The sequence below is a fragment of the Rhipicephalus microplus genome, chromosome 6, assembly GCF_043290135.1.
Source record: "Rhipicephalus microplus isolate Deutch F79 chromosome 6, USDA_Rmic, whole genome shotgun sequence".
NCBI classification, from domain to species: Eukaryota; Metazoa; Arthropoda; class Arachnida; order Ixodida; family Ixodidae; genus Rhipicephalus; species Rhipicephalus microplus.
This window is the reverse complement of record NC_134705.1, coordinates 162,025,312-162,052,861: the sequence shown is the minus strand read 5'-3', so window position 1 is coordinate 162,052,861 and position 27,550 is coordinate 162,025,312. Positions and strand designations below refer to the sequence as shown.

The window sequence follows — 27,550 nt, the reverse complement described above, 5'->3', positions numbered from 1 at the left end:
GCTCTAAGTCGTTAAACACTTTTTATATACCAGATGCTGTTTTACTGTTTAATTGGTGACATCGTAAACAGATAAGCAAAATCAGATTATCACTGCACATAGTGTTTGCTTCTATATAATACAGGTATTTATGATAATTTCTACGGCTTTCCATCGAAAAACCACCATGTTATTATGAGAGACGCCGTAGTGGAGAACTCCGGAAATTTCGACCACCGGGGGTTACTTAACGTGCACCCAAATCTAAGCGCACGGGCCTGGAGCGTTTTCGCCTCCATCGAAAGCATAGCCGCCGCGGTCTGGATTCGATCCTGCGACCTCCTAGTCAACAGTTGAGCAACATATCCAGTGGACCACCATGGAATGGTACAATACAGATTTCTATCAAAATATATGGCTGCAATGCTCCTGTCGTTCTCGCACGCAAACTTCAAGTCGGAACAGAATTACCTTGCAGCGGCAAAATTGACAGTGAAACGAGTAATGAGCAAAAAAAAAAAGACTCCTTAGTTTGTTTTTAATTATTGACTTTTTATAGCAGCTGCACGCACTCGGGCAGGTGTGTGTGTTCCGTGACAAGTTGTGGCCCACGTTTTAGAAACACCAAAACCTATACACGTAATTTGAGATATTCATGATAAAAATTAATAATGTTCACTCATCCATTCATCCATGCATGACAAAACCAATTTTCAGGCCACTCGGCATAACAACCCAACCTGTCGAAAATTTGTGGCGTGGGACCACCAGCCTTAAAAAAAATTAGGTGACCTAGCTCATCTTCCAAGTAGCATTTCAGTTAATGTACCTTCGCAAAGAACACAGTCCAACTATCGACTTCAATTCGGAATAATACGGTATGTATAGCCGACAGGCGGCTGGTGTGCACCTTTTTTTTTTAGATACGAAGTACGCAGTAGTCTCAAAGGCGCCCCATTAGATCAACATTGAAGTGCACGGTGCCGGCGAATGATTTTTTTATGGGTTCCATGGATGCACTTCTCATTGTTCATTGTTTCTTAGCTGAGTGCATATGAGAAGTGGCCGTTCCGGAAGCCATTATTCCAGCCACTGCTGCCTTGCTGCTTTCTTTCCAAGTCGCTTCCTTACTCAAACAATTACGAGCCACCTCGACTTGGCAGCCTATTTCGCTACCTGGGAACAAGCGTAAGTAGCACAGAAAGCTTTAGCTGGCCTTAGGGAGGGGTACAAAAATACCGCTTTATAGAACTGGTGTTGATGCATGTACACCCTTGCAATATTAATGCGATAGCAGTTATATGGAGTCCTCAGGCGGATTCTTGCCGTCGCCGTCGCCGTCATGTTTCGTTTGAAGTCGAAATCGACAACATTACCCTTCGTCCGCGCGATAAGCACGCGACCACTGGGCGCGATCGTGGTTGAGGAGGAGGAGATGAAACGAACCGGCCATATCCGTCGCACCAAGGGCGCACGAGATAACATCGTTTCGCGTGCTAGGCCTGTCGTCGATGGCTCCTCAAGCAAATAGGAAACGCCTCGCCCGGTTTTCTCCGGACAAAGTAACGTGAAGGGACTCCACAGAGGTGGGAATGAGGCGGGGTGGGGGAGGGGGGAGTGGAGTGCCACGTCGTTAGTGAAGCAACTGTGAACTTTGATTATGAGGACGCCGTTGCAAGCACTGACACGCGCAGTACTATCTAGACTGATACCTGGAGACGGCAATATACCCTTGTACGTGCTGTCCTCTCCCCGCTTACTTCGTGTTGAGACGAGAGGGCAGCACGAAAACCTGTTCGCTTCCTGGAGCAGCAGTATTCTCTTCTTGAACAATCAGTGCACAACGGACAAGAGCTAGACAAAAAAGGGAACAAGAGCAGCGCATGTTTCAGTTTGCTTTCTTGTTCCTTACCCGTTCCGCGCTAATTGTTGACGACGGATTACGAACTACCCCAACCTCGAACGTTTCTTCGCGTTCTCTTGAACTAGCGTTTTGAAGAGTTTAGCGATATCGAATCCAAAGCTATTAGCCTTAATTCGTCTAACATTCCCATTTGTTGCTTTCAGATTCATTGCTTTACCCTTGACGTGACACTCGATCTATATGTGGGGTCCAACGTCCCCAAGCCATCATATCATCATGAGAGATGCCGTAGTGGAGGTCTCCGGAAATATCGACGACCTTAGATTCTTTACCGTGGACCCGAACCTGAGCACACGGGCCTACAGCATGTTTGCCTCCACCGAAAGTGCAGCCGACGCAGCCGCGATTCTATCCCGCGACCTGCAGGTCAGCAGCCGAGTACCTTAGACCACCAAAGCGGGGCCTTGAGGTGAAACTGTACATTTTTTGTTATAAATCGCAGTGAGTGCCAACCTCGGGCTTGTCCAGAATAGTCTAGGTGGCTCTGGCTAGTCCACCCAGAGTCACCTAGACTATCTGCTAATCTATAGGTGGCTCTGGTCCACCACGTTGAATCAGCAGTTAACACGAACGCTGTCTGTGAACTGGACAGGTAGGACCAAACGGGTGTCAGAACCAGGGGATGGCTTTCAGCTCTCCTATAGTAGAGTACGGCCCCGCCGTGGTGGTCTAGTGGCTAAGGTACTCGGCTGCTGACCCGCAGGTCGCGGGCTCGAATCCCGGCCTCGGCAGCTACATTTCCGATGGAGGAGGAAATGCTGTAGACCCGTGTGCTCAGATTTGGGTGCACGTTAAAGAACCCCAGGTGGTCGAAATTTCCGGAGCCCTCCACTACGGCGTCTCTCATAATCATATGGTGGTTTTGGGACGTTAAACCCCACATATCAATCAACTATAGTAGAGTACCAAGTACTCTAAATCGTTAACCACTTTCTCTTTACACACAGTTACGGTGCTCAGCTGCTGACATGAATGTCGTGGGTTCGATCGCGGCGGTCCCATTTAAAGCCCATGAAAAATGATTGAGGCCTCTGTATATACCGGCCGATGTCAGTGCACGCGGAAGAACACGAGACGGTCGTAATACTCCAGAGCCCTTCTCTTCAACGTCCCTCGCAATCGTATCGTGCTTTTGGGACGTAAAACCGCAGACCTCAGATTACGGTAGTTTCTGATATTTGCGAGAAACAACGAGATAGGCACGATGCGACGATCAGCGTCACACCGGCTTTCTGAACGCGTGAGCTCACAGATGAGTGCATATGTATACCTGTAAGCCATTGTTCTTGAACTCATCTCAAGACGCAGGCCGCAGGATTTACTCCCTCACGGGTCGGTCAGAAAGAATGTAAGAAAAAAAGAAAAAATGTATCATCAAGGCGCATATTTTGATGACTTCTTGCGGAATGGCGATAGTTCTTGCAGTTTTGTGTTTTTTTAGGCAAGATGGCTTGTATCATGTGTACATTTTTGTAGTCTATATATGTGTTACACATTCAATAAAATTTCATTTGCGAGTGTGCGCTTGTGTTATTGATCTCTCCTTCAGTCCGTGTCACGTACCGCACCCAACTTCTGTCTTCCACAATGAACCGCTACCAACTATAGCCCAAAAGGCTGTTTTGCTACATTGCAAGAGCTTGGAGGGGGGGGGGGGGTACTACTGCAATCTGGGTTCTGCTTAAAGGACCGAAGCCAGCCAGAGTCTCGGGATGATGTCGAGGAGAGGAGCCCGGAGCTGTTAATAGTAAATTTTAATTACAATATTTACAGGTAGCGTGTTACATGATGGGGTTAGCATCATGTAAGCTTCCGATGGAAGCATGATAGTAGCTTCTGGGAGCTTGTGAGAGGCTGTCAGGAGCGCCTCAGCGCTCGCATTTGATGTCCTGGCCTTCCCAAGATTCCCTGCATGAAAAACAATGGAGACCAGAACAGTCCAATGAAAATGGCCATATTCACCTCGGCCCCCGAAAGGGAAAGGTGAAACACCGCCTCCTTTCTGACCAAGGAAAGAGGAAAGAAGCACGCCCAGTTCATCCTATGGCGAGGGAAGTCTTACGTGGAAGTCAATTTCGTAGTCTGTTGCAGTTATGGGTATGTTGGCGCCAGGCAGACCACAAATTGTGGAAACAGCGGCATCAAGGTGCCACGGAAAACGTGGGAAAGGCATCCGCAGACAGTTCTCAGACGCTGGGCCCTTTACCCGGGGCACCTGGACGACAAAGCAAGCCGCCTCGACGGCCAACAACTCTTCCTAATCCGTCAGCCGGTCAGGCGTGTCCAAAGGGTTTACGAGGGGCGCTGACGGCCTGGGATAACTAGAAGAATGATTTCTCTGTTGTCGCCGCTATTCGTGCATCTCTGGGAGCGCTGACTCGGAAGAAATTAGGGTAGGCCCAGCCGCAATGTCTCATGCGTCAAAGCGGCGTCAAGCCAGGCAGGCCTATCATAACAGTACGTACACATTGTCAGCTGAAACTACCATCGAAGAGCAAAAGCTTGCTCATATCTCACGCACGAGTCATTTCCGAAGAAACTCTGGGGCCAGGATTTCACAACACGTCAATACCGTTTTCCAAAACGAGCAAAATCTGCACGCCGATTGTGAAATGATGTCTTTGTTTCACGGTTATACGCCTGAACACATGGTGACCACATGGCGTGCCTCACGAAAACAATGCTTTAGACCAGTCATGCGTGTGCAGCTGACGGATGTATTTATAGCGAAAATTCCCGCGTCTTTGAGACCTTTGGGCAGCAAACAGCGTAGCAGATGGTCGCACCAGTGTGCTCATCGCACTTGCGAATGATATACGGAAAACCTTGCAACTTCCCACCTATACTAATGATAATATGCGAGCTTCTACGCTCCATAACCACGAAGCTATTGTGCGAGAGGCCATGGTGCAGGCGGCTACGGAATTCGATTTTCCGGTGTTCCTTACCATGCACTGAAATCGCACAATACACGAGCCTATATACCGTTTCACCATCTATCGAAATGCGACCACCACGGCCGGAGTCGAACCTGCGAACTTCGCGTCAGCAGCCGAGCACCCTAACCGCTACAGCTCCGCGCCAGACTTTCGCGTATATTACGTACTACAATACCAACGGGTCATCGCTGATGCGTTGATTGATTGATCGATCGACTGCTTGATTGATTGATTGATTGATTGATTGATTGACATGTAGGTTGCTGGGACGTCGGGACCACCAGGCTGAGCTGCTATTATTAAAAAAAAGATTGGAGGACCCTTAAGCCTCCCCTTTAAGAGTTGAACGCGATAGAGACACTTCGTTCCTTCTGCGCATACTTCAAACACTTAGTGCATGAAATCTCTTCAAACTTGCTACCCACACACTACGTGACCCTAAGGGTGCAGTAGCGCGTGTAACTTTTGTAGTGGTTGACTGGCATTAAACTATAAGGTCGTTACGGTAGTGCCATGCGCCTGAACCACGCATTAAAACGGCATTATTTTCTAGTTGTACGTTAAAGCGTGTATACAAGACGCGTGTAGGTATGAGAGTTACTTTCCCTGCATTTCCAAGCAGAGTTGGGTATTTTCACCGTATTCACTGTATTATTTCGTGCACGGAGAGTGTGAATATATCCTGCAGCGAAACATTTTTCTTTGGGCTGCACACTTCCACTCTCAGAGTGAAGACGTGGCTCAATTAAAAATCAATGTATGTGCCCTGGACAGTAAATTGTAGGCTTTGCAATCAACCTGAGGTGATAGAGCATTGTTCGAATCAATTTCGTGACGCATTTTATTTTTTCGGGACATTCTGAAACGAACAATCAGAAAAGAGCCTGACCGATAATACTCCGCACGATCATTCTACGTTGTTGGGACTTTATTCACCATGGAAAACTTCGCATGATCGATAGACACGCCGAGCCAGCACGGTCGATGAGGTCTGCATGCCTTCCGAGAAGAAGTTGCTCAAGTGCGCAGTGTTGTTGAGACTTTTGACACCGTTCTGGAGTGGCTTCCTGTTCCTGACGCTTGTGTGTGCTTGCATGACTTCTGATCAATTATGCTGTGCGTTGTTCACGATTACTGGTATCGATTCTACGCATTAAAGAAAAAAAGCAGAGCCTTGACTGCATGGCAGAACATCCGCTTGCCATGTAAACTAACCGTGGGTTCGATGTCCCATCAGCCACAGATTTTTTTAAATTATTTTATTTGCATCTTTCTTAATTTTTCGGTCACACAAAGACGATGATTTCTCGCTCACAACCAACGACGCCGACACCACCATCGGAATTTCCGAGAAACGAGTTCTGTAACGCTCTCGCGTTAAAATTGAAGGGGCGGATGGACATACACTTCTCCGATACCGGTTTTTATTACGAGAAGAGGAATGGAAAGAAGCGTAATTCTTTTTCGTTTATTTTTTTTTATTTCGATTGGACAACTATACCATGACAAGGAAAGCACAGGTGATGTTATCTGCAGGTTTAAACGGGACTGGGACTATCATGGGACGAACTAAAAATACGTTCAACCCTTCTCGGAACTGTCATTCGAGTCGAGATAATCTTCAAGTTGTGTTTCTTCTGTTCATAAGATGCGGACTATCTAACGAAAAGTTATGAAGAAGGAAATGCTACTAAAGGAACATAGTACCAATACTTTGTTTGAATTTTGAAAATATAATTGTTTTTGCAAAAGATGAAAAAAATACAAGAATCGATAAATGCATTACGAAACGCAATCCTTGGCATCAAGCTATAGTTTGGCCCTCAGTTTCGATTCATACATAGAAATTTAGATATACGCATGTACGAAATAGCAATCTGAACAGTTTTTTATACAAGTTTTTCTTTATATATGCAGGCCGCTGACCATCAACCGTTTCCTCTTTCAACGAATCGTAGGCAACCGCCGAAGCCCTTTCAATTCCAAGGCATACGGCAGCGTCACTTAAAACCCTCCTCCACGAAAGATGGCCCAGATTCCCGGTGTTCCCTCGAATCTGACAATGCAGCAGCGGATGGTGGTCGCCCAAGCGCGAAGCGAATACGGCTTTCACCTTATATTCAACGTAAGTGGATCCCTCTGTCGCTGCAGCCTCGGTTACGACACGCTTCCCTCACACCGGTTCATGACAGCGATAAGCAAGACGATAGTTACAGCGCGAGAACAAAACGACGACACAGAGACAAGAAGGACACGAAAGACGCGTCCTTCTTGTCTCTGTGTCGTCGTTTTGTTCTCGCCCTATAACTATCGTCATGCCATACCAACTAGCCCAAGCTGCCACACTTCTAAGCGATAAGCAGTCACAGCTGTAATCGTTTTTGCGGCCGGTAGCAAAACGCCTTCATCGTAAAGCCACCACCATCGTAGCGGCCCTGCCGAGACAGCACATAGGGGCAAATGCTATGGTCGTTTGTACGCAGAACGTTAAGGAGCCCTAACATCATTGTGCGCACTGGCGCACGAGCGGGTTTGTCACGTGGTATTTTTTGTATTTCGCGGGTATTTGTAATTAGCAGATAAACACTAATACCTAACAGATATAAAGTTCGAAGCTGTCCATGCCTAATCGGTTGTTTTGCAAACCGATCTACAACTTTCTCATTGAAATATTTTATCGATCTTCGTTTCTTGAAAAGTTAGTTAATTAGACATATCTAATTAAACAATATTTGAGAACACAAAAATAGTCTGACTAACTCCAGCCAACGGTGAGCAACATGCACGTGGTCGCGTCTTAATTGCTTGGGCTGGCATATTTTTAAGCTCTGGCTAAAGTTACCTGGCATACCCTGTATGTATAAACGAACTTATTGTCGATTTCGCCTTTTTTCTTCTCTTGGAATCGCAGGAACCATTGAATGCGCGCGATAAGGATTTCAGAATCGAGCTTCAAAAGAAGTGCCAAAAGGGATCCAAAATCACGGTCGTGTGTGCAATCTTGAAAGAGTAAGTGTCACCGTCCTTTCTCCAGCAACTATTGAAGCAAGCGCCACTCACCGATCACTAAGGGTGAATGGTATTGCCCATACTATATCCTGAAATACGAACGTTTATTATTTATGTCTCGCTACTTCTCACTCTTTACGAGAACAAATATTCTAAGTTGAAAAAAAAAACACATGCGTACCTTGCAGTAGTGGCGAAACGCTGAAACAATCATCAGACCTGCTAGGCTTTTCTTTAGCAAGTTACAGAAATACAACACGCCAATACGGTATGGTATTACAACGCCACTCCTCCTTCCTCTATGTCGTTGACCTTTTACCCAGTGAAGGCACCCAAGAAAACACAAGATCTGTTTCAAAAATTAATGTCGGGCGGTCCCGCCTCATTGTGGCTTGTCAGCCTACGCGTTGTTAAGGAAGGACCTGTCGTTCGGCGGACGCACTGTCACCGGAAATGAGGAGCGCTACCGTAATGCCTTACCGTAATAGCGTACCGCATTTACCTATTGCTAAAAGACCCTGAACAGAAAAGAACCTTACAGGAGGTTTTCAGAAGCCTCGTATGGGAACAGTTAGGGATAAGAGTTAATGGAGAATACCTTAGTAACTTGCGCTTCGCCGATGGCATTGCATTGCTGAGTAACTCAGGGGACGAATTGCAACTCAGGATTACGGAGTTAGACAAGGAGAGCAGAAAGGTGGGTCTTAATATAATCTGCAGAAAACGAAAGTAATGTACAACAACCTCGGCAAGGAGCAGCGCTTCGAGATAGGTAATAGTGCACTTGAAGTTGTAAGAGACTATGTCTACTTAGGGCAGGTAATAACCGCAGAGCCGAACCACGAGATTGAAGTAACTAGAAGAATAAGAATGGGGTGGAGCACATTCGGCAAGCACTCTCAAATTATGACAGGTAGATTGCCACTATCCCTTAAGAGGAAGGTATATAACAGCTGTATCTTGCCGGTACTTAGCTACGGAGCAGAAACCTGAAGACTTACAAAGAGGGTTCAGCTTAAATTGAGGACGACGCAGCGAGCAATGGAAAGAAAAATGGTAGGTGTAACCTTAAGAGACAAGAAGAGAGCAGAGTGGATTAGGGGACAAACGGGGGTTAAGGAGATCATAGCTGAAATCAACAAGAAGAAATGGACATGGTCAGGGCATGTAGCGCGTAGACAGGATAACCGCTGGTCATTAAGGGTAACTGACTGGATTTCCAGAGAAGGGAAGCGGGTTAGGGGGAGACAGAAGGTTAGGTGGGCAGATGAGATTAAGAAGTTTGCGGGTATAAATTGGCAGCAGCAAGCACAGGACCGGGTTAACTGGCGGAACATGGGAGAGGCCTTTGTCCTGCAGTGGACGTAGTCAGGCTGATGATGATGATGATGATGATGATGAAAAGACCCTGGTGCTCAACCTAGCCGAGTTTTGCTATTCATACCAAGCTCATGCAAGAGACGCTACGTTCTTGCCAGTAGGACCAAGTATTGTTAGATTTGGATAGAGGTGTCATGTGACTATCTGTCACGTGATGTTAATAATAACATCTGAAATTTTACGACCCAAAACCAGTACATGATTACGAGGGACGCCATAGTGGAGGGCTCCGGAAAATTTTGACCATCTTGTGTTCTTCAACGTGCACTCATAGATGAGCGAGCACTGGGTTCCCATTCACGGGGGAGGGGGGGGAGCGTTTGTCCCAATGTTTCCCGTCCCTATGATGTCAGCGTGTGGTGCTGACTCCTCCCCTTCCCCACGTTGCCGCTCTCCCTCCCTATTTCATGTCAATGTGTGGGGCCGACTTTACGCCTCTCATCCTCTTAGGTGACTAAGCCCCGTATTCAGAAACGCTCCTCGTCTCGAATTCCATCCTTCACTTGACTGAGTTGAACACTGCGCCGCTGCTCGACTGAAATTAACGCTGCGCTTCTCGAGAATCGCTGCAGAATATTGCCGATATGCAGTGACTTGTTCTGCCAAGAGACGGCGCTCCCATCGACTTTTTTCAAGTCGAGGAGAGCCCTTGAGTGAAGGATCGTTTGTGAATACGGGGGTAAGGCGCTCCCCCCCCCCCCCCATGCAAACGCCCATGTGTGTACCAGCATCGCAGGTACATGTGCCTCTGGCATTTCGCCTTCATCGAAATGTGACCGCCACGGCCATCTTACGGACAGCAATTTTATGGACAGTCTAGACGAGTTTGCGCCGTCGCCGTCATGTCCCGAATAAAGTACGAATCGATAACAGTCCCCGGCACATCCTACGTTCTTCCCGCGGGGGCGACTAACGCGGCTGGAAGCAGATATCGAACGAGCCGGGCCCATCTCCATCACTCGGAGGGCACATACGATAATATCCGCCGCGTACTAGAATTTCCGTCGAATGTTCAAGCCGAGAGGCGAAGCCGAGCATGACAAGACGAGAGCGGGAGATGGGCTGCTGGAGCGCCATCCGTGAATTTTGATCTTACGGGCGCAGTCACCGTTGTCGGTGCCCGCATGCATGGCTTATACGCACCGATGCCACGAACTCAAAACAGTCGGCGCATCACGTAATCACCTATTGTAGACAGAAAAAAAAAAACAAAGACCCCGCTGAAGCAGTGATAAACGCGCCTGGGAGATGGCGACGTGCTGCACAATTAACTGCGACATGTCTACGGCGTTAGCGCTGACATGAAGTTGCGTGAACCACGACGCATACTCATAATATGTGTGGGGGACTCGCCACTTACCCCGCAAAGTCGAGTCGAAAACGGCGGCCTGAAGTTCTTCCTTCCCTTTCTGTGCGACCAACTAAGTCTGTCGCCGCAGCTTGTTGCGCTAACAGGACTGCAAGAGCTTTCTGCCCTCGCTAGACTGGTTCTGGCCGAATATCACGCAGTTGCCGGTGGTCATGGCAACCAGTAGCGACGTCAAACGCCTGTTCGAAGAATTTCACCGTTCACGGCAAAACGCGCACGTAATGACAAGTGCGTATCAATAAAATACATGCTCTGTTACAACAGTGAGTCCACGCATCCCGAGCTAACTAACTAACGCTGCGCGCGGTCCCACGTGACGGTAGCTGGCCAATACCGACGCGGCGGCAGCCTCAGCAGAGAGCGCAGAGGATAGAGGGGAGGCGAGCACACTATTTTTTCATTTTTTTTTCACGTACGCCGCTATCTGACGAAGTTCCAGGGGAGTTAACCCGCAAGAGAAAGCAGCACCCTTACAATAAGCTTACTACAAGCCACCGCTTCGCCTTGTATCAGTTGCCAGAGGCAAGCGTTTCGCCTTATATGGAATCGCACTTTAGCAAGATTACAGATCGGACGCCAATATGCGTCGCAATCTTGCAGGCATTCATTCCGCTTGGTTATGCGCCACTATTTTCATCTAGATGTCACGGCCCATGGTCGTCATCCATAACGTGGCAGGAGCGCTGTTCTGATTACGGCCTGACTCTGTAAGAGCAAAGCGGTTGCTATGGGATGCCGATCGGCGATCCATGTTTTTAAGGGCGAAGCTCCTCGTGGCGTGGCTTGTGCGTCCCTCGTTGTAGTGCGTAACCACCGGTGGCACATACCCAAAACAGCGGTCCTTAGAATCTCCGCTGGATGGCGGCACTTGTATATGATGAATACATGATGAAAAAGTTGTGAGATGGTGGTACTTGAAGTGTCCATTAGAGAGGCAGACAGACGGACATACAGATAGACATACGGAATGATGGAAGCACCGACGGAGAAACAGACAGAGGGGCGGACGCACAGGCGACCGCACGAACAGACTCATGGACGGGCGGACAGACAGACGAACGAACGGACGCAGGGGCGAACGCACGGACGGATGGACGCACCGATGGTCACATGGATGGATGGACAGACAGACGGACGCAAACAAGAACTAATGGATGGACGGACCGACGAGCACTTCGCCCCACCAATCATCATTCACTCCGTGGATATGCTGGGATTTTTTTTCTTTACTTGACCTCGCAGTGAGCCTGTTTGAGGGCAGAGCTTTATGAATCGCGCGACATTCTCTGTAACTTTTCGTAATTCATGGGTTTTTCGTATCAACGTGAAAAACAAATAAGTGCCCAATTAGTACGTTGCTGAAACTAGCGCGCTTAGGTGTCATTCGAGCGTGCCTGCATACGCCTCATTGACGCTTTCGTAATTTAGTGAGCACTTTAGTAGCTACAAATATAATTATGACTAATTATTTAAACCCCATTTACTAAAACGTTAGTGGTGGCTGCTCCAGTGTACTATAGGAACACTGTAAACTAGATTTGGCTCGCGGAGCAACGCCTTTCCCCCCCTTTTCTTTAAAATCGTGCAGTGCAGCTGAACCGCAAGCCGAAACTGCTCGGAGAAAATAGATATTCGTATTGTTTCCTAAATATATATATTGAAACTCTCGAAGTTTATATAAATATAGATAGATAGATAGATAGATAGATAGATAGATAGATAGATAGATAGATAGATAGACAGACAGACAGACAGACAGACAGACAGACAGATAGATAGATAGATAGATAGATAGATAGATAGATAGATAGACAGATAGATAGATAGATAGATAGATAGATAGATAGATAGATAGATAGATAGATAGATAGATAGATAGATAGATAGATAGACAGACAGACAGACAGACAGACAGACAGATAGATAGATAGATAGATAGATAGATAGATAGATAGATAGATAGATAGATAGACAGACAGACAGACAGACAGACAGACAGACAGACAGGCAGACAGACAGACAGACAGACAGACAGACAGACAGACAGACAGACAGACAGATAGATAGATAGATAGATAGATAGATAGATAGATAGATAGATAGATAGATAGATAGATAGATAGATAGATAGATAGACAGACAGACAGACAGACAGACAGACAGACAGACAGACAGACAGACAGATAGATAGATAGATAGATAGATAGATAGATAGATAGATAGATAGATAGATAGATAGATAGATAGACAGGCAGATAGATAGATAGATAGATAGATAGATAGATAGATAGATAGATAGATAGATAGATAGATAGATAGATAGATAGATAGATAGATAGATAGATAGATAGATAGATAGATAGATATCCAGAACTAACCACTATAAATAAATTGCGTTGTTGCGCTCTGACACAGACTCGACCCGTACACTGCTTTTTTACCGCTGTTTGGCGCAAATGATGTTAAGCGATTTGCGATGAATACTCAGTCAAAAGGCTGAAGCCGTGGCTGGGCGCCTTCGCTTTCTTACAGCAGCTTCATGGAGATGTGCTACGAGGCGTTGGATGATAGCAACAAGTACTTCTACTGGCGTCGGGATCCAGTAGACTTCAAGCTACACGTTGGTAGCAAGCACCTTCAGTACGACCACCACCACCGTGTCGACTTGAAATTGTCATCCAACAAGATCGACGCCGGTACTATGCACGTCATGCAACTGGAGTGGAAGTCCGACGACCATATCCAGGTACACCCGTGTATGTGCTCTTCCTTGGAAACAATATCAGGTACAGTTTTGAAAGGGGCCATGACACATGTACAATCTCCAGTCATAATCCTTTTTACCCGGGTTGTGCGATCTCAAACGAGCTGGAAAAATGTTAGCCCACTTGGTCGAGAGCTTAATTTATAACTGAATATTTTTATAAACATGAGCTGGCCTGATAGTTAGACAACACTGGCATATTCACGAGTTGCAAAGTTAGGGTGGCCACCCTAGCGAAGTAACATGTTGATTGCTGTAGAGTAGAGGGGGGGGGGGACTATTGAGCTCCCCCTCCCCGAGAAAGCATCTGCCATCAACCCCAACACCTCCCTCTATAGCGCCTGTCGTCTACGTTTATTATGATAGAGTAGGACCAATGAGTGGGGCAATTGTGAACAAATGATAACATTATTTATGCTGTGACAGGGTTCTTATAATGGGATTTCTAATAATACTAAAACAGAAAAGCGTCAAAAGAGTCCCCTGCTCCTTTACCGGTGTAACTTCAAGCGACCGCCCTCCCTAAAATGAGTGACTATCCGGCCATGCTTGCGGTGCGAGCGTCTGCACTCCGGCGTACGATTTTGTTCGGCAATCAGTTGCGCATGGCAGTCGAGCTATTTAAACCATCAGAGGACAGGAAAAGATTCTGTTACTAGCGTCGCGAGTGTTGGCAACAAGCATCTTCAGTACGACGGCCACCGGTTTACGAGTCGAATCTGTTATCGAACGAGTTCGGCGCCGGTACAATGCACGTCACACGTGATACAGCTGGAGTGGTGGTCCGACGACAGTATCCAGGTGCGTGTGTGCACATCGTCCTGCACAAAAGCGATATGAAACTGCTGCGTAGTGGATTGGCCAATCCGAAACGATCCTCCTTTAGCGGGAGCATATATCCGACCGTAGCAGTAGTATATCTCCGCTGATGCCCAGCCTGTAGAACACACGTAGAGATTCTACAATCCTGCTTTAAAGAGGTCACAAAAATTTCTTCTTCTAAGAAGATACCCGACGACCACCGCAAGCCATGAAAATTCGAGTTAGAAACCTACCATTAAGATTGTAATGTCCGTTTTTTTATGCCCCTCCTCACTTGCTTCGTTCCTGCGTCCCATTATAGTATTCTGGATTTGTATGTATTTTGTAATAAGCTCGTATGAAGACTATCGTACAAAAGTGATACGACTCGGTAGCAGGGGAGAACGAACTTATAATTAAGCTCGCTTGCTACAGATGTTTAGTTCAAATGTTCGTGCAGAACTGTTTGTTCACATACACTGAATGCGCTGAAGCGATCAAAGAGAAATCAGCCAAAGTTGCAGAAAAAAAGAATCCACATTACAGCGGTATTTCAATTTTGTATTCTTAATCAAGTCGACCTTGAATATCCATATTGCTGGCAGCTAAGAAGGTATATTCATGAATAACAAAAATTATAAGCATCCCTAAAGCTCCGTCTTATAGCACGTTTTTTTTTTGTCTCCATTCTTCAACCTGGCGTGGACACGGTTTGGACGATATATCCTTTCATAAAACGGATTACATCTCTTATGTGCTGGTTAGGACATACAATTCAGATCTGATATTTCGCGTGTATGGACCAATCGAGAATACATACATACATACATACATACATACATATATATATATATATATATATATATATATGTGTGTACTTTATAGCCGTCATCACTGTTCCTTCTTCACGAAGTGCGCCAGAAAGACTACAAAGATACGCGTCTGGAGATAATATCGCGGTCTTTTTTTTTTTGTACTTTCAAAAGATTGTGAAGTGCCCGTTAAGTGATCTATTCGGGAAGGGTTCTATATGGTTTTGGAAAGGTTCCGCTCTGTTTTTACGCGCTAGCAACAGTGCAACGAGAAACTGAATCGTCATTCACGTGAGCGCCTCGTATGCTTTTTTTTTTTTTACAATGTCGCAGTTTTACCTCAACGGCACCGCTTTGGTCACCGATAAGGTTTCGGGCAGCATGCTGAAGGACTGCGCTCGCCTCGTGCCCGGCACAGACACCTTGCAGGACACCTCCAAACAGATGCGCAGCTTCATAGCCTACGAAGTTCATCACACGTCTACGAACAAGATGACCCTTACAGATCTGGTTCGTATTCGGCTGGATATGCGATTACTTTTGTATTATTATTATTATTATTATTATTATTATTATTATTATTATTATTATTATTATTATTATTATTATTATTATTATTATTATTATTATTATTAGTGAAATGGCAATGACAGGTTTAACTTCAACAAAGGACGAGAGCAATGTGGGCCAGGGAACAAACGTGTGTTAAGGACATCAAAGTTGGAATCAAGAAAAAGAAAATGGATGTGCGCACGCACGCACATACAGACACATGCACGCATACACACACAAACACACGCATGCACACATTGATTGATTGATATGTGGGGTTTAACGTCCCAAAACCACCATATGATTATGAGAGACGCCGTAGTGGAGGGCTCCGGAAATTTAGACCACCCGGGGTTCTTTAACGTGCACCCAAATCTGAGCACACGGGCCTACAACATTTCCGCCTCCATCGGACACGCATGCACACAAACACACACCTTATCATCTGGGGATTTTCTGTGCAAATTCTTGGATATAAAGATTCGATTTATGTATATATTGCGTACTTGCGTAATTTACATGCGCTTTTTAAATTATCACTTATCTTGTCATTGTTATACTACTGCTGTGAACCTCAATATGCTATAACGAGGAGTGGTCATCGTTGACCGAAGTGATGTTGGGGTGAGGAACTTTGTCAGACATTTAAGCCTTCAGTCCTCGCCTGACTCTTAACTTGCAATGAAAAAAAAAACAACAACGTTGAATTCAATTCTATTGAATTAATTTCCCATACATCACGCAGTTGCCCCCTGCACGAATGTATTGCATATACTGCTAACTCTTCTTAGTGGAATCAGTTGTCGGGTTTGCGGTCGTGTAATGAACCTGCCTCATTTCTTTTCTTTTTTTTTTTCATCTTAGAACAACAATTACGTTCTGCCCGCTCAGTACGTCGTGGGCGCCGGTGGCATCTTACGGTTCACCGGAACGTGCCTCATGCGGGAAGCTCCAACGGGACAGTAAGTAGAATTACGTGTTCCATGGGCTAGTTGGTGCTTGCGGCAAAATGATGATGTAACGCAAAAACGACACAGCGGACAGAACCACACACCACAAGCGCTACTAACAACATTAATAGAAAGCTAGTGATTCGCAGAATATATGTTCCAACCAGCACAGGCGCGAGAGCTCTGCATCCGGCAGGCTACAGGGGGCGCTAGGCAAAGATTACACATCAGCAGTACGACTCAAGAAACGCATGTTCCGAGGCGAACAAGACAATAGAGGTCTGACTAACGCAATCGCTGATTGACGTGTGGGGTTTCACGTCCCAAAACCACCACATGATTGTGAGATGCCTTAGTGGCGTGCTCCGAAAATTTCGACCATCTGGAGTTCTTGCACCCAAATCTGTGCGCCTACAGCATTTTCGATGGAGTCAAAAATGCGACCTGCGGGTCGGCAGCCGAGTACCTTGACAAACAGCGGTGGGGCTAACGCAATCGCTACCACGTTTTTTTTTTTTTACAGAAAGCGCTTCTAAATGTCCCCCCCCCCTGCGTGGTTGGAACATATATTCGGTGTCATCAACTCGACCGAGAACTGCTTCGCTGGTAAAATAGGAGGTGGTTTGGGGTCCCTAAAAGCGAACGAGCCTTCGAATAAGTTGTTGTTCTTGAATAATCAATTACTTGCTTGTTTGTGTTGTTCCTTTTTCGGAGTACGGTATACGCTCCAAGTTCGCGCCCGGCCGCCATCTTTGTTTCTCGCGATGTGTCGTCGCTCTCGCAGGATCCACGTGTCGTACGACGGCAAGCTGGCTGCCGAGCTGAAACAGTTGCAGGAAAACCAGCAGATGACCGTCGTGGTGCGCATACACGCGAACCGGATGGTCATATCGCTGCTCGGAGCCCCGAATCCGGCCAAGCCCGTGTCGGTTACCCTGACCAGGAACACCACCGACAAGACCATCAAGCCCATCTCGGTCAGCCGGAACCTGCAAACGCACACCGTCGAAATTGTGAGTGCGCGCACGCTTCGTCTGTCTTTCGATAGTTGTGCTCTTAAAGGTGCACTAAAGTCAAATAAAAATTTTCGTCAGAGTGAAAGCTGAAGGTATGACATCTAAAACGACAATATTACCAACAACAGTGCCCTACTTGCCCAGAAATTGAGGTAAATGCGCAAGAAAACATACGCCGCAGTAGGACATTCTCAAAATGATCCCGATGACATCAGACGAACCACCTACAATTAATCACTAGTAAACGATCTAGCTGCACTTAATAAAGAACATAACGCGCATCAAGAGACGCTATGAAATGCTGCCTGTTCGTTTCTGTTTGATTCCTGGAAAAAAGAACCGCCGGACGTTACTGTGGGCGGGATTAGCGTGAGTGGTTCGAAAATTCAATTTTCACGGAGTTGCACTGGACATGTGGTGCCATCTAGCAGGGCGCAGTTGAATAAAAAAAACGTCTGCGATCTCGGAGTCAATGGTGGGAAATCCATCAATGGCCGTTGTTGCTGCTGTGGATCCCGCTGCTTTCAGTTTGCTGCTACTAGCGTAGTAAAGCTGGGCAACGTTGTGCACGGCAACATAATGGCGTGAGTCGGTCCGGTCGGTCCGCTTCTTGAGGCGGGTTTAAGTGGCCCGCATCGGGTTATGGTGATTTCTCGGCACAAAAGTAACACTACGAGGTTGCTGGACCGCTATTTCAACAATCAACGTCGACGTATTAGTTGCCTTTAGTGTCCCTTCAAAGTAACTTTAGTATCTAGATCTTTTTAACACGAAAGTGTTTTATGCCGTGGTCCACTAAGACTTCTCTGACGTATTTCCGTCACAGAAATGCGCGAGGAAAGCTTTGTGTACCTTCACTGACGTATTTCCGTCACGGAAGTACTTCAGCAAAGTCAAGATGACAAAGAAAACCAGAAGTTTCATAAATATGGATTGCTTGGAAGTCGAAATCGTGACCGTTCGTAATGGTAGTAGTAGTAGTAAAATAATAGTAAGCGCCATGCAGTTAAAATGACCAGGGGAGTGAATAAAGAAATTGACAAAAAGAAATGATGATCACGATGATGCTGAAAATGATAACGCTGATGATGCTTTTCTTGGAACAAAACCAAGGAACGAAAGTAATTTGTACTCTTATTACTAAAGTTGATTAGAAACTTACATTATTGGAACGAACCAGGGCAAGGCATCCGGCTGCGTGAGCAACAGGGAGCGGCACACTTGGCAGGATTCCAGGGCGGCAGATCACGTAGTGCGAAGTGTTCACTAACGCCATTCCTGAGCCCCCTCTCCCCTTCCGGGTCACGTGATCTCGCTTTCACCGATACAGTGTGGGCGCGCGTATTTCAAATGTAGTAGTGGACACTGCGTGATCTCGCAAGCCCATCAGATATACTAAAGGCACGTGCTTAGTTTCGCTGCGCGGTCGTTTTCATAGTGTGGAAATTACTGAATATGATTTTGGCTTCACTTTGTAAGATGGCGGTGCTCATGTCTTTCGCAGTACACCGGACTTGCCATGGATGCGTGAGACGACTCCTGCGTGCGACTGGGACGGACACCACAACCGTGCGGCGCGCTCTTTGGTTTAGACGCGGTTGGGTGTATGCGACTCGAGCCCGTACATATGCGTGCATTGTACATAAGTTCTCAAGCGTGGCAGAGCTAGATGAACGGTGTTTAATAAACGATTACTCCACGAAGCGGTGTCCTCTCCTTTCAATTCGACACAAGTCGTGACAGCATCGCCGCAGGGCGAAGCACCGAATGCGATACAAATCGAAATGTTATGCGAGGTGAGGACTTCAGCTAAGCTCTTTTGAATACGACCTGACTACAAGACGATGAAAGAAAAACAAAATAGGAGGAAGCATCACACGGTAATCGTGAACCTTAGTTATGCAAAACTTACAAGAGGGAAATAGGACGTGGTGGTGTGACAGACAGGCGCTATACTATTTAGGCGAAAGGAATGTAGAGCGAGTTTGTGCTTCATTTGGAGAAAAAAAGCTCACATAAAGAAAAAAAAGACGGGACAGATGCGCACTATTGGTGAAATCGCTCTCGTTGCGTCTACTGCGGAGGTCTAGCTCTACCCAGAAGGCTGCACATACTGGTCAGGATGGGGGGAGATTGACTTCTCGAGGCTAGTGGAGTGACGCTCTCTCCAGGTGCTTTCCTTCATTCATGCCGGAGTCGACAACGACGTGCTGTTCTTACAATGACGTCATCCCTTACGTTTCCGCTCACGTCACGTGACTCTTCGTCAAGTGTTGCAGCTGGGATGCAGTGGCTAAACACGTCGTGGGTTGGTCGATGGATGGCACTCGGAGGCTGCGTGGTATACCGATTACGTTTCGAATGTGAAGCATTTCTTTGCGTACTGCAAGTACTTTTGGCGTATCTATCTATCTATCTATCTATCTATCTATCTATCTATCTATCTATCTATCTATCTATCTATCTATCTATCTATCTATCTATCTATCTATCTATCTATCTATCTATCTATCTGTCTGTCTGTCTGTCTGTCTGTCTGTCTGTCTGTCTGTCTGTCTGTCTGTCTGTCTGTCTGTCTGTCTGTCTGTGTCTATCTGTCTGTCTGTGTCTGTCTGTCTGTCTGTGTCTGTCTGTCTGTCTGTCTGTCTGTCTGTCTGTCTGTCTGTCTATCTATCTATCTATCTATCTATCTATCTATCTATCTATCTATCTATCTATCTATCTATCTATCTATCTATCTATCTATCTATCTATCTATCTATCTATCCGCCTACGTCAGGGTGCTCTCCTGGCCACGCCCTTAACCCGGGAGACCAAAAATCGTATGAAAGGGTAAGATGTTTTGACGAACACGACTCGTTGGCATGGCATGAATAATGTCCTAATCTCGTCACGTACGTCGTCAAAGATAGTGGCACATGCCTACGGGCGTGTATGTGCCATTGGTATGCGGGTATGCTCCACGGGTGATTGACACTGATTATATACCAAGGTACGGCGAGAACACAAATGGCGTAATTTTAACACATGAGCGATAAGAAAAAGATAAGCTGGCATCGGCTGCGTTGACACAACGATTAAAAAAAACATGTGAAGGTGCCAGCAAGGAATCGAACACCAGCATTCTGCGTGGCAACCAAATATTCTACCACGAGAGCTGCACCAGGTCTCGCAACAGCTTTTCAAATCGTATGTAATGCTCGAGAAGCGTCGGTTGGGGATGCAGATTGATTGATTGATTAATTGATATGTGGGGTTTACCGTTCCAAAACTAGCATATGATTGTGAGAGACGCCGTAGAGGAGGGCTCCGGAAATACCGACCACCTGGGGTTCTAACGCGCACCCAAATCTGAACACATGGACCTGCAGCATTTTCACCGCCGTCGAAAATGTAGCAGCCGCCACCGGGATTCGATCCCGCGACCTATGGGTCAGCAGCCGAGTACCTTAGCCACTAGACCACTGTGGCGGGGCGAGTGGAGACGCAATGATGGCTATCCATTTTTATGAACATTGCATATGTACTCCTACAATACAGCCGTCACGTCGGGTTAAGATAAACTGTAGTTAAGCACAATGTACTGAATGGACACTCGAACGCGCGGACGGACGCAAAGACGAACAGCGCGGGTGATCACGCATTGTTCTGTCGTATAGTTGATTACACGTAAGGCCAGTTGCTTACAAATATTTGTCGTTTCTTGTTGTGCAGGTGTTCAGTTTCGGTTTGGGTTTTGTGGGACGTAATGGACGACAATTAGGTCGGCCCTAAGAAGCTCCATCCTTAAAAGCTGGTATCGGCAGCGTTGACCCAACGAACGCATTGAACAAACAGACATCATGGTTCCAGCAAGAATCGAACCCCAGCATTCTGTGTGGCAATCAAGTATTCCACCACACAGCCACGCTAGGTCTCGGAAGTGCTTTTGAAGTGGATTGTAATGTTCGTGAAACGTCACTTGTGAGCAAAATCTTCGCTATTCAATCCTCGCTGGCACAAGCGATGCATATCAGCGTACCGCTTCTGGTGTCGCTAATACCCATGTTGCTGTTAACATCGTTACGCAACAGTAAACATGCGACTGTTGAACATATGTCTGTGCGTGCAACATTCGTACATATCTTTAGCGTCATTTCGTAACGCTTCGCTGCAATAAAAGTATTACAATACAGTCATTTTTTTCCTCCGCATGCTTCGCACAACATTGATTCTCAATGTACGAGGAATCTGCCGATTTTGTTTAATCGCGATTATGCATTGCAACGATGAAATCGCGCCGAGACAATGGGACGTTTCGTCGCGCATCGCTTTGTCGTAGTTGTTACTCGTAGTAGTTCTTGTACGTCGAGTAGGCGCAGTGGAAGGCGTGCATGCCGCCCGTCATCAGGCCCACCATCTGGAATATGGAAGAACAAATCAATGCACAACATTGAAACATAGACGATTCCACGATTTTGTCGCAGACCTAAGGTGCTTCAATATCACTATCGAATATCCAGTTCATGAATTGAGATGTCATGACGCACGGAATCAAAAGAAATGAACAGACAGACAGACAGACAGACAGACAGACAGACAGACAGACAGACAGACAGACAGATAGATAGATAGATAGATAGATAGATAGATAGATAGATAGATAGATAGATAGATAGATAGATAGATAGATAGATAGATAGACAGACAGACAGACAGACAGACAGACAGACAGACAGACAGACAGACAGATAGACAGACAGATAGATAGATAGATAGATAGATAGATAGATAGATAGATAGATAGATAGATAGATATGCAGATAGATAGATATGCAGATAGATAGATAGATAGATAGATAGATAGATAGATAGATAGATAGATAGATAGATAGATAGATAGATAGATAGATAGATAGATAGATAGATAGATAGATAGATAGATAGATAGATATGCAGATAGATAGATAGATAGATAGATAGATAGATAGATAGATAGATAGATAGATAGATACGGACGGACGGACGGACGGGCGGACAGACAGACAGACAGACAGACAGGCATGTGTGGCACAACGTATGGTGCCGTGTCGGGAAAACCGATTGAACAGCGGCGAACGTATACACATACCGGAGTCAAGCCTGTGTCATGCGATTCTCGGACGATCATGAGGCAGTTGAATATGTAGAGGACGGCACCTGTGCCTTCGTATATCACGTACTGCAAGCCGCAATGAAAGACGGGCTTTACACGAAAGTCACAGTTTCACCTCATTTGCAAATGTATTAGTGTGGTAGCAACAAATCGGAGTGATCTACGATGCCAGGCCAGCACCTAACTACACTAGGCAAGATCTGGCGTAGCTCTACGAAATACTGGCACAAGGGAATACCGCCGCTGCAGGGTTTTCGCGCTGTCTGTGAGCGGCGAGAGCACAGCGCGAACAAAGGTATGAGCTGTCTGCTGATACCAATCGAGATAACACGCTCGACTGTACCGTTTTGATGAAATATCTCAAAACTTGCTGACGAATCGAGGCATGTCTTGATGTATGTTATGTTGGGCTAAATGTGGGCAATAAAGGAATGAACGGAGTAGACTGAGGAGCGCAACGTTCTGCCCATGTTGTCCGTCCTTAGTTCAAATGAAGCTAAAATTAGCCTTTTGATGAATCTGTTGATGCCCTAACCAGGCCTTCTGAGGCGCGCGGGGTCTTACATGTTGAAGGCCTTGAAAAGCACCTACATTCATTATTTGTCCTCGGTAAGACACCCGTCCCATCCAAAATATTTTTGGTGGGAGCAAACACCAGGGGCACCCTCCCCTAACTGGTTACAGGCCTGGCCCTCGCAATGCACATCCTCTCCCCTTCTTCCCCCCCTCCACACTCATCCATTCATGCTTCTCCACCCGTAGGAGCCAGTCGTACCGTTTTACCTCTGCTTGAACCCCGGCCACCTGCCTCATTCACTAGTTTTGTCTCGCACTTAGACATGCGACGCGCGGGCTGACATCATCGATTCGAACTTTAAAGGGAACATGACGGCGACGGCAAAAGCACGCTTCTAGTATCCATATAACTGCTATAAATATATGTCTTTCAGAAATAGGCAAATTTTCTTGTTTGCAAAGCAGCACGCCTGGTTTACGCCTTGTAGCTACGTGTACAATAGTAAAGGAAAGCACTCTTTACTCACGTAGAACAGCCCAGGCAGGTAGTAGGCCGAGGTGGCGCTCAGTATGCTCGACAGTAGCATGAATAAGCCGTTGTAGAAGAAGGTGTACGAAGAGGCCTTCAAGAGGCTCTCTGACCGCGTGTGGGTCTGATCCATCATCAGGAAGACCACGAAGCCCCCGCACTGCGAAGTCACGTACGAGCGTGCCAAGACAATAAGCGTTGGCACACAGACTACGCTAACGATTGCGACACACCGTATGGGCTGATATATGCTTCACTTTAGCATGTTTCTACAAGACTGTAGTTATGCAAGCAGGTACTACAACGCTTAAGGGAGCCTGTAGGTGGCACAAACTGCGAACCAATACTGCGACTACCCCAGGTCGTGGTGCTGACGTATGATAAAGCGTTTGTAAAGGGCCCAGAGACAGCATCATTTGCGATAGCACGTATCCTGATGTTCATAACCTACTCTCTTTAGGAAATTACTATTCGTGCGTTTGCTACGGGTGTGTTTGCTCTTTGTGTGCTTACTTTGCAATAATATTTTTACGCTGCTGTTTACGTTGGCCGTGTTCGCTCTCGACATGCTTACATGGTAATTACTATTGGCACTTTATTTTTCATGTGTAAAATCCCCATACATCAATGCCTTCAAATGATTTCACCATAAATAAAATAAATGAGTACTTTAGAATACAGCCTGATTACCTACTTCGGCAATGTCTTCTTGAGCAGTTCCCGAAACAACTCGTGGTACACTCTAAGTCACGGTTTTCTCAAATTGCCAGATATATAAACTTGACATTTAAGAGTAACATTACTGGTCCTCCCTGTACAAAGTCAAAAGAGGGGTTTATGCATGCGTTTGACGTTGTAGCCCGGTTAACATCAATTTCCTCATTTTCCTCCGCGCACGTTTGTCGTCATAGCAACGGGCGAGCGCAGTGTCGGTTTGTTCTCCTCTCCCGCGCACTCCGTCAGTCGGCGTGCAAGCAAGCGCGCCTCGAGACCTGAACGCCTGTCAAGTGGCTCCCGAGCCGGCAATACGAACATAGATATGGACATTGTGCCTCAGCTTACAGCTCGGGACACCGCCACCACACGCTTCCTGCGGTAGTCGCTGCTATCGCTCGACAAGCCGTGTTTAACCGCCTAGGCGCGTGTGGTGTAACACTTCAACCAGGACCTGATTAAGAATGTGCGTGCGTCAATAACATCACACAGCATGAAAATGCCAATGATGTCACACATTGCAGCCGAACAAAATGCATCGCTTTTTCTGTCTAGATGTCGGTAGAACTCGCTAACGCACAAAAGGTAAGAAGGGGAGGATGAAACTTTCTTATAAGGATCTGGAGGCCTCATTGTCCCCGGCTGCTCGAATTGCAGAGAGCAGTTCCTCTGCATCCACGCTGAGACGCATGGGTTCTCGCTTATCATTAGTGATTGCACGGCCCTGTGGAATTGCCTTAGGTTAGTCCCATATAGGAATGATGTAGTGTCCTCGCTTGATTAAGTCCCACATGTCGGAATAATGACCGGGATAAGAGTGGCTGATGGCCATCGCGTTCAGGTACACGTGTTTTATTGCAGGATATACCAAAGCTCTCCATAAAACATTGTGCTCGCTATACAACAACGCGGACAGGACAGGAAGGGAGAGCGTTGTGTGTCTGGCGCCTGCATTGTGCCTTTTCACAGCAAAGCTTTCCTCTGTCGAGGGTTTCGTGTTCTGAGGCTGTCGTAGATCGAAGACGGGTAGCTGCGACTACTAACGATTTACACCACTCTCCCCTACGCCAACTTCCACCCCCGCTACTCCTTCCACATTCAGTTACATGCATCATTTACCAATTTCATTCCACTTCAGTCCGCTTTATTTCATTCAAGGAGCTGAAATGATTGGCGGGGCGAAGGTGTCTTCCTAAGCCAACAGCTTTGCTGTTTCATCAGTGTCTGCTACGTGCAGCTAGTTTAATTTTTTTCCTCTACCCCTCTGTCTTAGCCGCTGAAATATCTCACAGTATTTACCAGGACCACCTGACCCAGACGTCAACGCTTAGCAAGGCCCTCGACTACATGTATAGTATACATTATTGCCCGTTAAAAGTGGGGAAAACTTCGTTCTTGCGTAGCGATTGGTTGAGATTCAAATTCTGCGCTAAATGCAGCTTCAGCAAAACTTTCAGATGGGCGAGTTGGTTCGTACCTCAAGCGAAACTGGCGTGAGCAAATGAAGACAAGGGCACAGTTTGAGCTTGTCCCTTCCCGGTGTTTTCTGTGTAGTTGTTTTTATTTGCACACACCAGTTTACCTTGAAATGCAGCGTCACTTCTGTGAAGCTTGAGTAAGTACGTAGCGCGAGCACCCAGCGATTACCGTTCGTAGTGTTCCCAGCTATATCCATTTAGCAAACCGTCGATGACGACAATGCAAGAAGTGAGCATGTTCGATTTCCCAGACAGGAGTGGAGTATTGTACAAGAGATTCGCACATTCGGACTGTGTTCCGATTGTAGACAGCATCGTAGACAGTCTACGTTGACGGCTTAGAAGACAGCATCAAGCCCATGCTGTCCGAGAAATGGAACAAGTCTGGATGGTTAACACGCGACGTGACGGCACCTTGTGTCGAGAAGAAAAAGCCAAGATAAACAAAGGTAACTGTCATTTTTCTAGCTTATTTCGTTTTCAAATCATCGCACATTCGAACAAAGCTCACGTTCCATGGGCGTCTGGAAAAGCGTCTGAGTATGTGCAGACGACAATTCCGGCTAGATTCGAGCAGGTCGCTGAGCCGCCATCTTGTTTGGACAACAAAATAGCCTACACCTTTTTTGTCTACGAGGCTGTCTTCTCGAAGCAGTCTATTTTGCCGGCTACGAAAGAATTGGAATGGGACTTAAGTTAGCCACTGTCCACTTAGCTGTCTATTAAGCCGTCTGCGGTGAGTATTGCAACACACCCTCGGTGTATGACGTGTTCGCTGCTTTCTGCTGTGCATTATCGACTTCCAACTTGTAAAGACAGTTGAGATACGCGTAGCTTGCAACGAGTTCCGTAAGCTTTCTCCCTTTAAGTGTAGCAACCACGCGCCGGTGCAGTTCAAGAGGGAGGAGCTTTATCTAGGGACCTTAGGATGCCTACAGCGATTGCGGCGCCCTCTCTTGAGCAGCGCCAAAGTCAGTCGCAAGTTCTTTCTTCACAATTACATTACAATGACTTCTAATAAGACCACCTATACTCTCCTTGGCATAATTATATGTCATGTATAATGACAAAAGTGAAACAAGGGACAAAACAAAGGAATTAAGAAACACGGATGAGTGATGAACTTACAACTGAAGCTTATTTTTGAAACAATTATTGTGTTATATATATTGTGTCTAACAAAAAACAAGCCCTTTAATTTATTATTCTTTCCTTCAAAATGGTTTTAGCAGTTTTAAGTTAATTGTTGCGATTGCTTCTTTATTTCTGCTAGTAGTGTTATTATAGACCTCGTTCGTTTTGTTTCCATCCGATTTTGGGCATTGCTAGCCTTGTTATAGTCATGTATTGACCACTTGACCTCGAGCGTGACCACGCTACATGAGGTCTATAGATAGACGAAAAGCCTCGCCTCTGAGCACTTAAAAAAAGCATGGTTAGAATGTGGACATTCCTTACCACTTCGAGGAAGTTGAAGAGTCCGTTGATGGTGTTGACGTAGTCGCTGAAGCTCACCTCGAAGATACGATCGCGCTTGAGCAATCCCGTGGGTTTCGCGGTGTGAAGCATCTTCGGTCTGATCGCGAGAACCGGGCGAAAACTTTGAACGGCGTTGGTCAAGAGGGTGACACCTGCGTAGAGGGCGCGTACAGTGCCCCAGAAAAATTCACAAGGTCTGGACGAC

General features: G+C 46.3%; 2 protein-coding genes across 2 annotated transcripts; one reads left to right on the top strand and one right to left on the bottom strand.

Moving 5' to 3' along the window:
* The first annotated feature begins 6,766 nt into the window (after positions 1 to 6,766).
* Positions 6,767 to 19,160, top strand: LOC142765017 (uncharacterized). The gene is made up of 7 exons (XM_075865561.1): positions 6,767 to 6,967; positions 7,754 to 7,851; positions 13,133 to 13,346; positions 15,311 to 15,487; positions 16,394 to 16,491; positions 17,264 to 17,492; positions 19,000 to 19,160. The coding sequence occupies exons 1-7, from the start codon at positions 6,869 to 6,871 to the stop codon at positions 19,024 to 19,026; spliced, it is 942 nt and encodes a 313-aa protein (XP_075721676.1). The 5' UTR covers positions 6,767 to 6,868; the 3' UTR covers positions 19,027 to 19,160.
* Positions 19,161 to 21,715: 2,555 nt separating this feature from the next.
* On the bottom strand, positions 21,716 to 27,493 carry LOC119168374 (uncharacterized). Its single transcript, XM_037419777.2, has 4 exons — positions 27,325 to 27,493; positions 23,673 to 23,834; positions 22,606 to 22,695; positions 21,716 to 21,894 (listed from the first exon to the last, which is right to left on the bottom strand). Exons 1-4 carry the CDS (start codon positions 27,433 to 27,435, stop codon positions 21,820 to 21,822), a joined length of 438 nt encoding a protein of 145 aa, XP_037275674.1. The 5' UTR covers positions 27,436 to 27,493; the 3' UTR covers positions 21,716 to 21,819.
* Between the last annotated feature and the right edge of the window lie 57 nt (positions 27,494 to 27,550).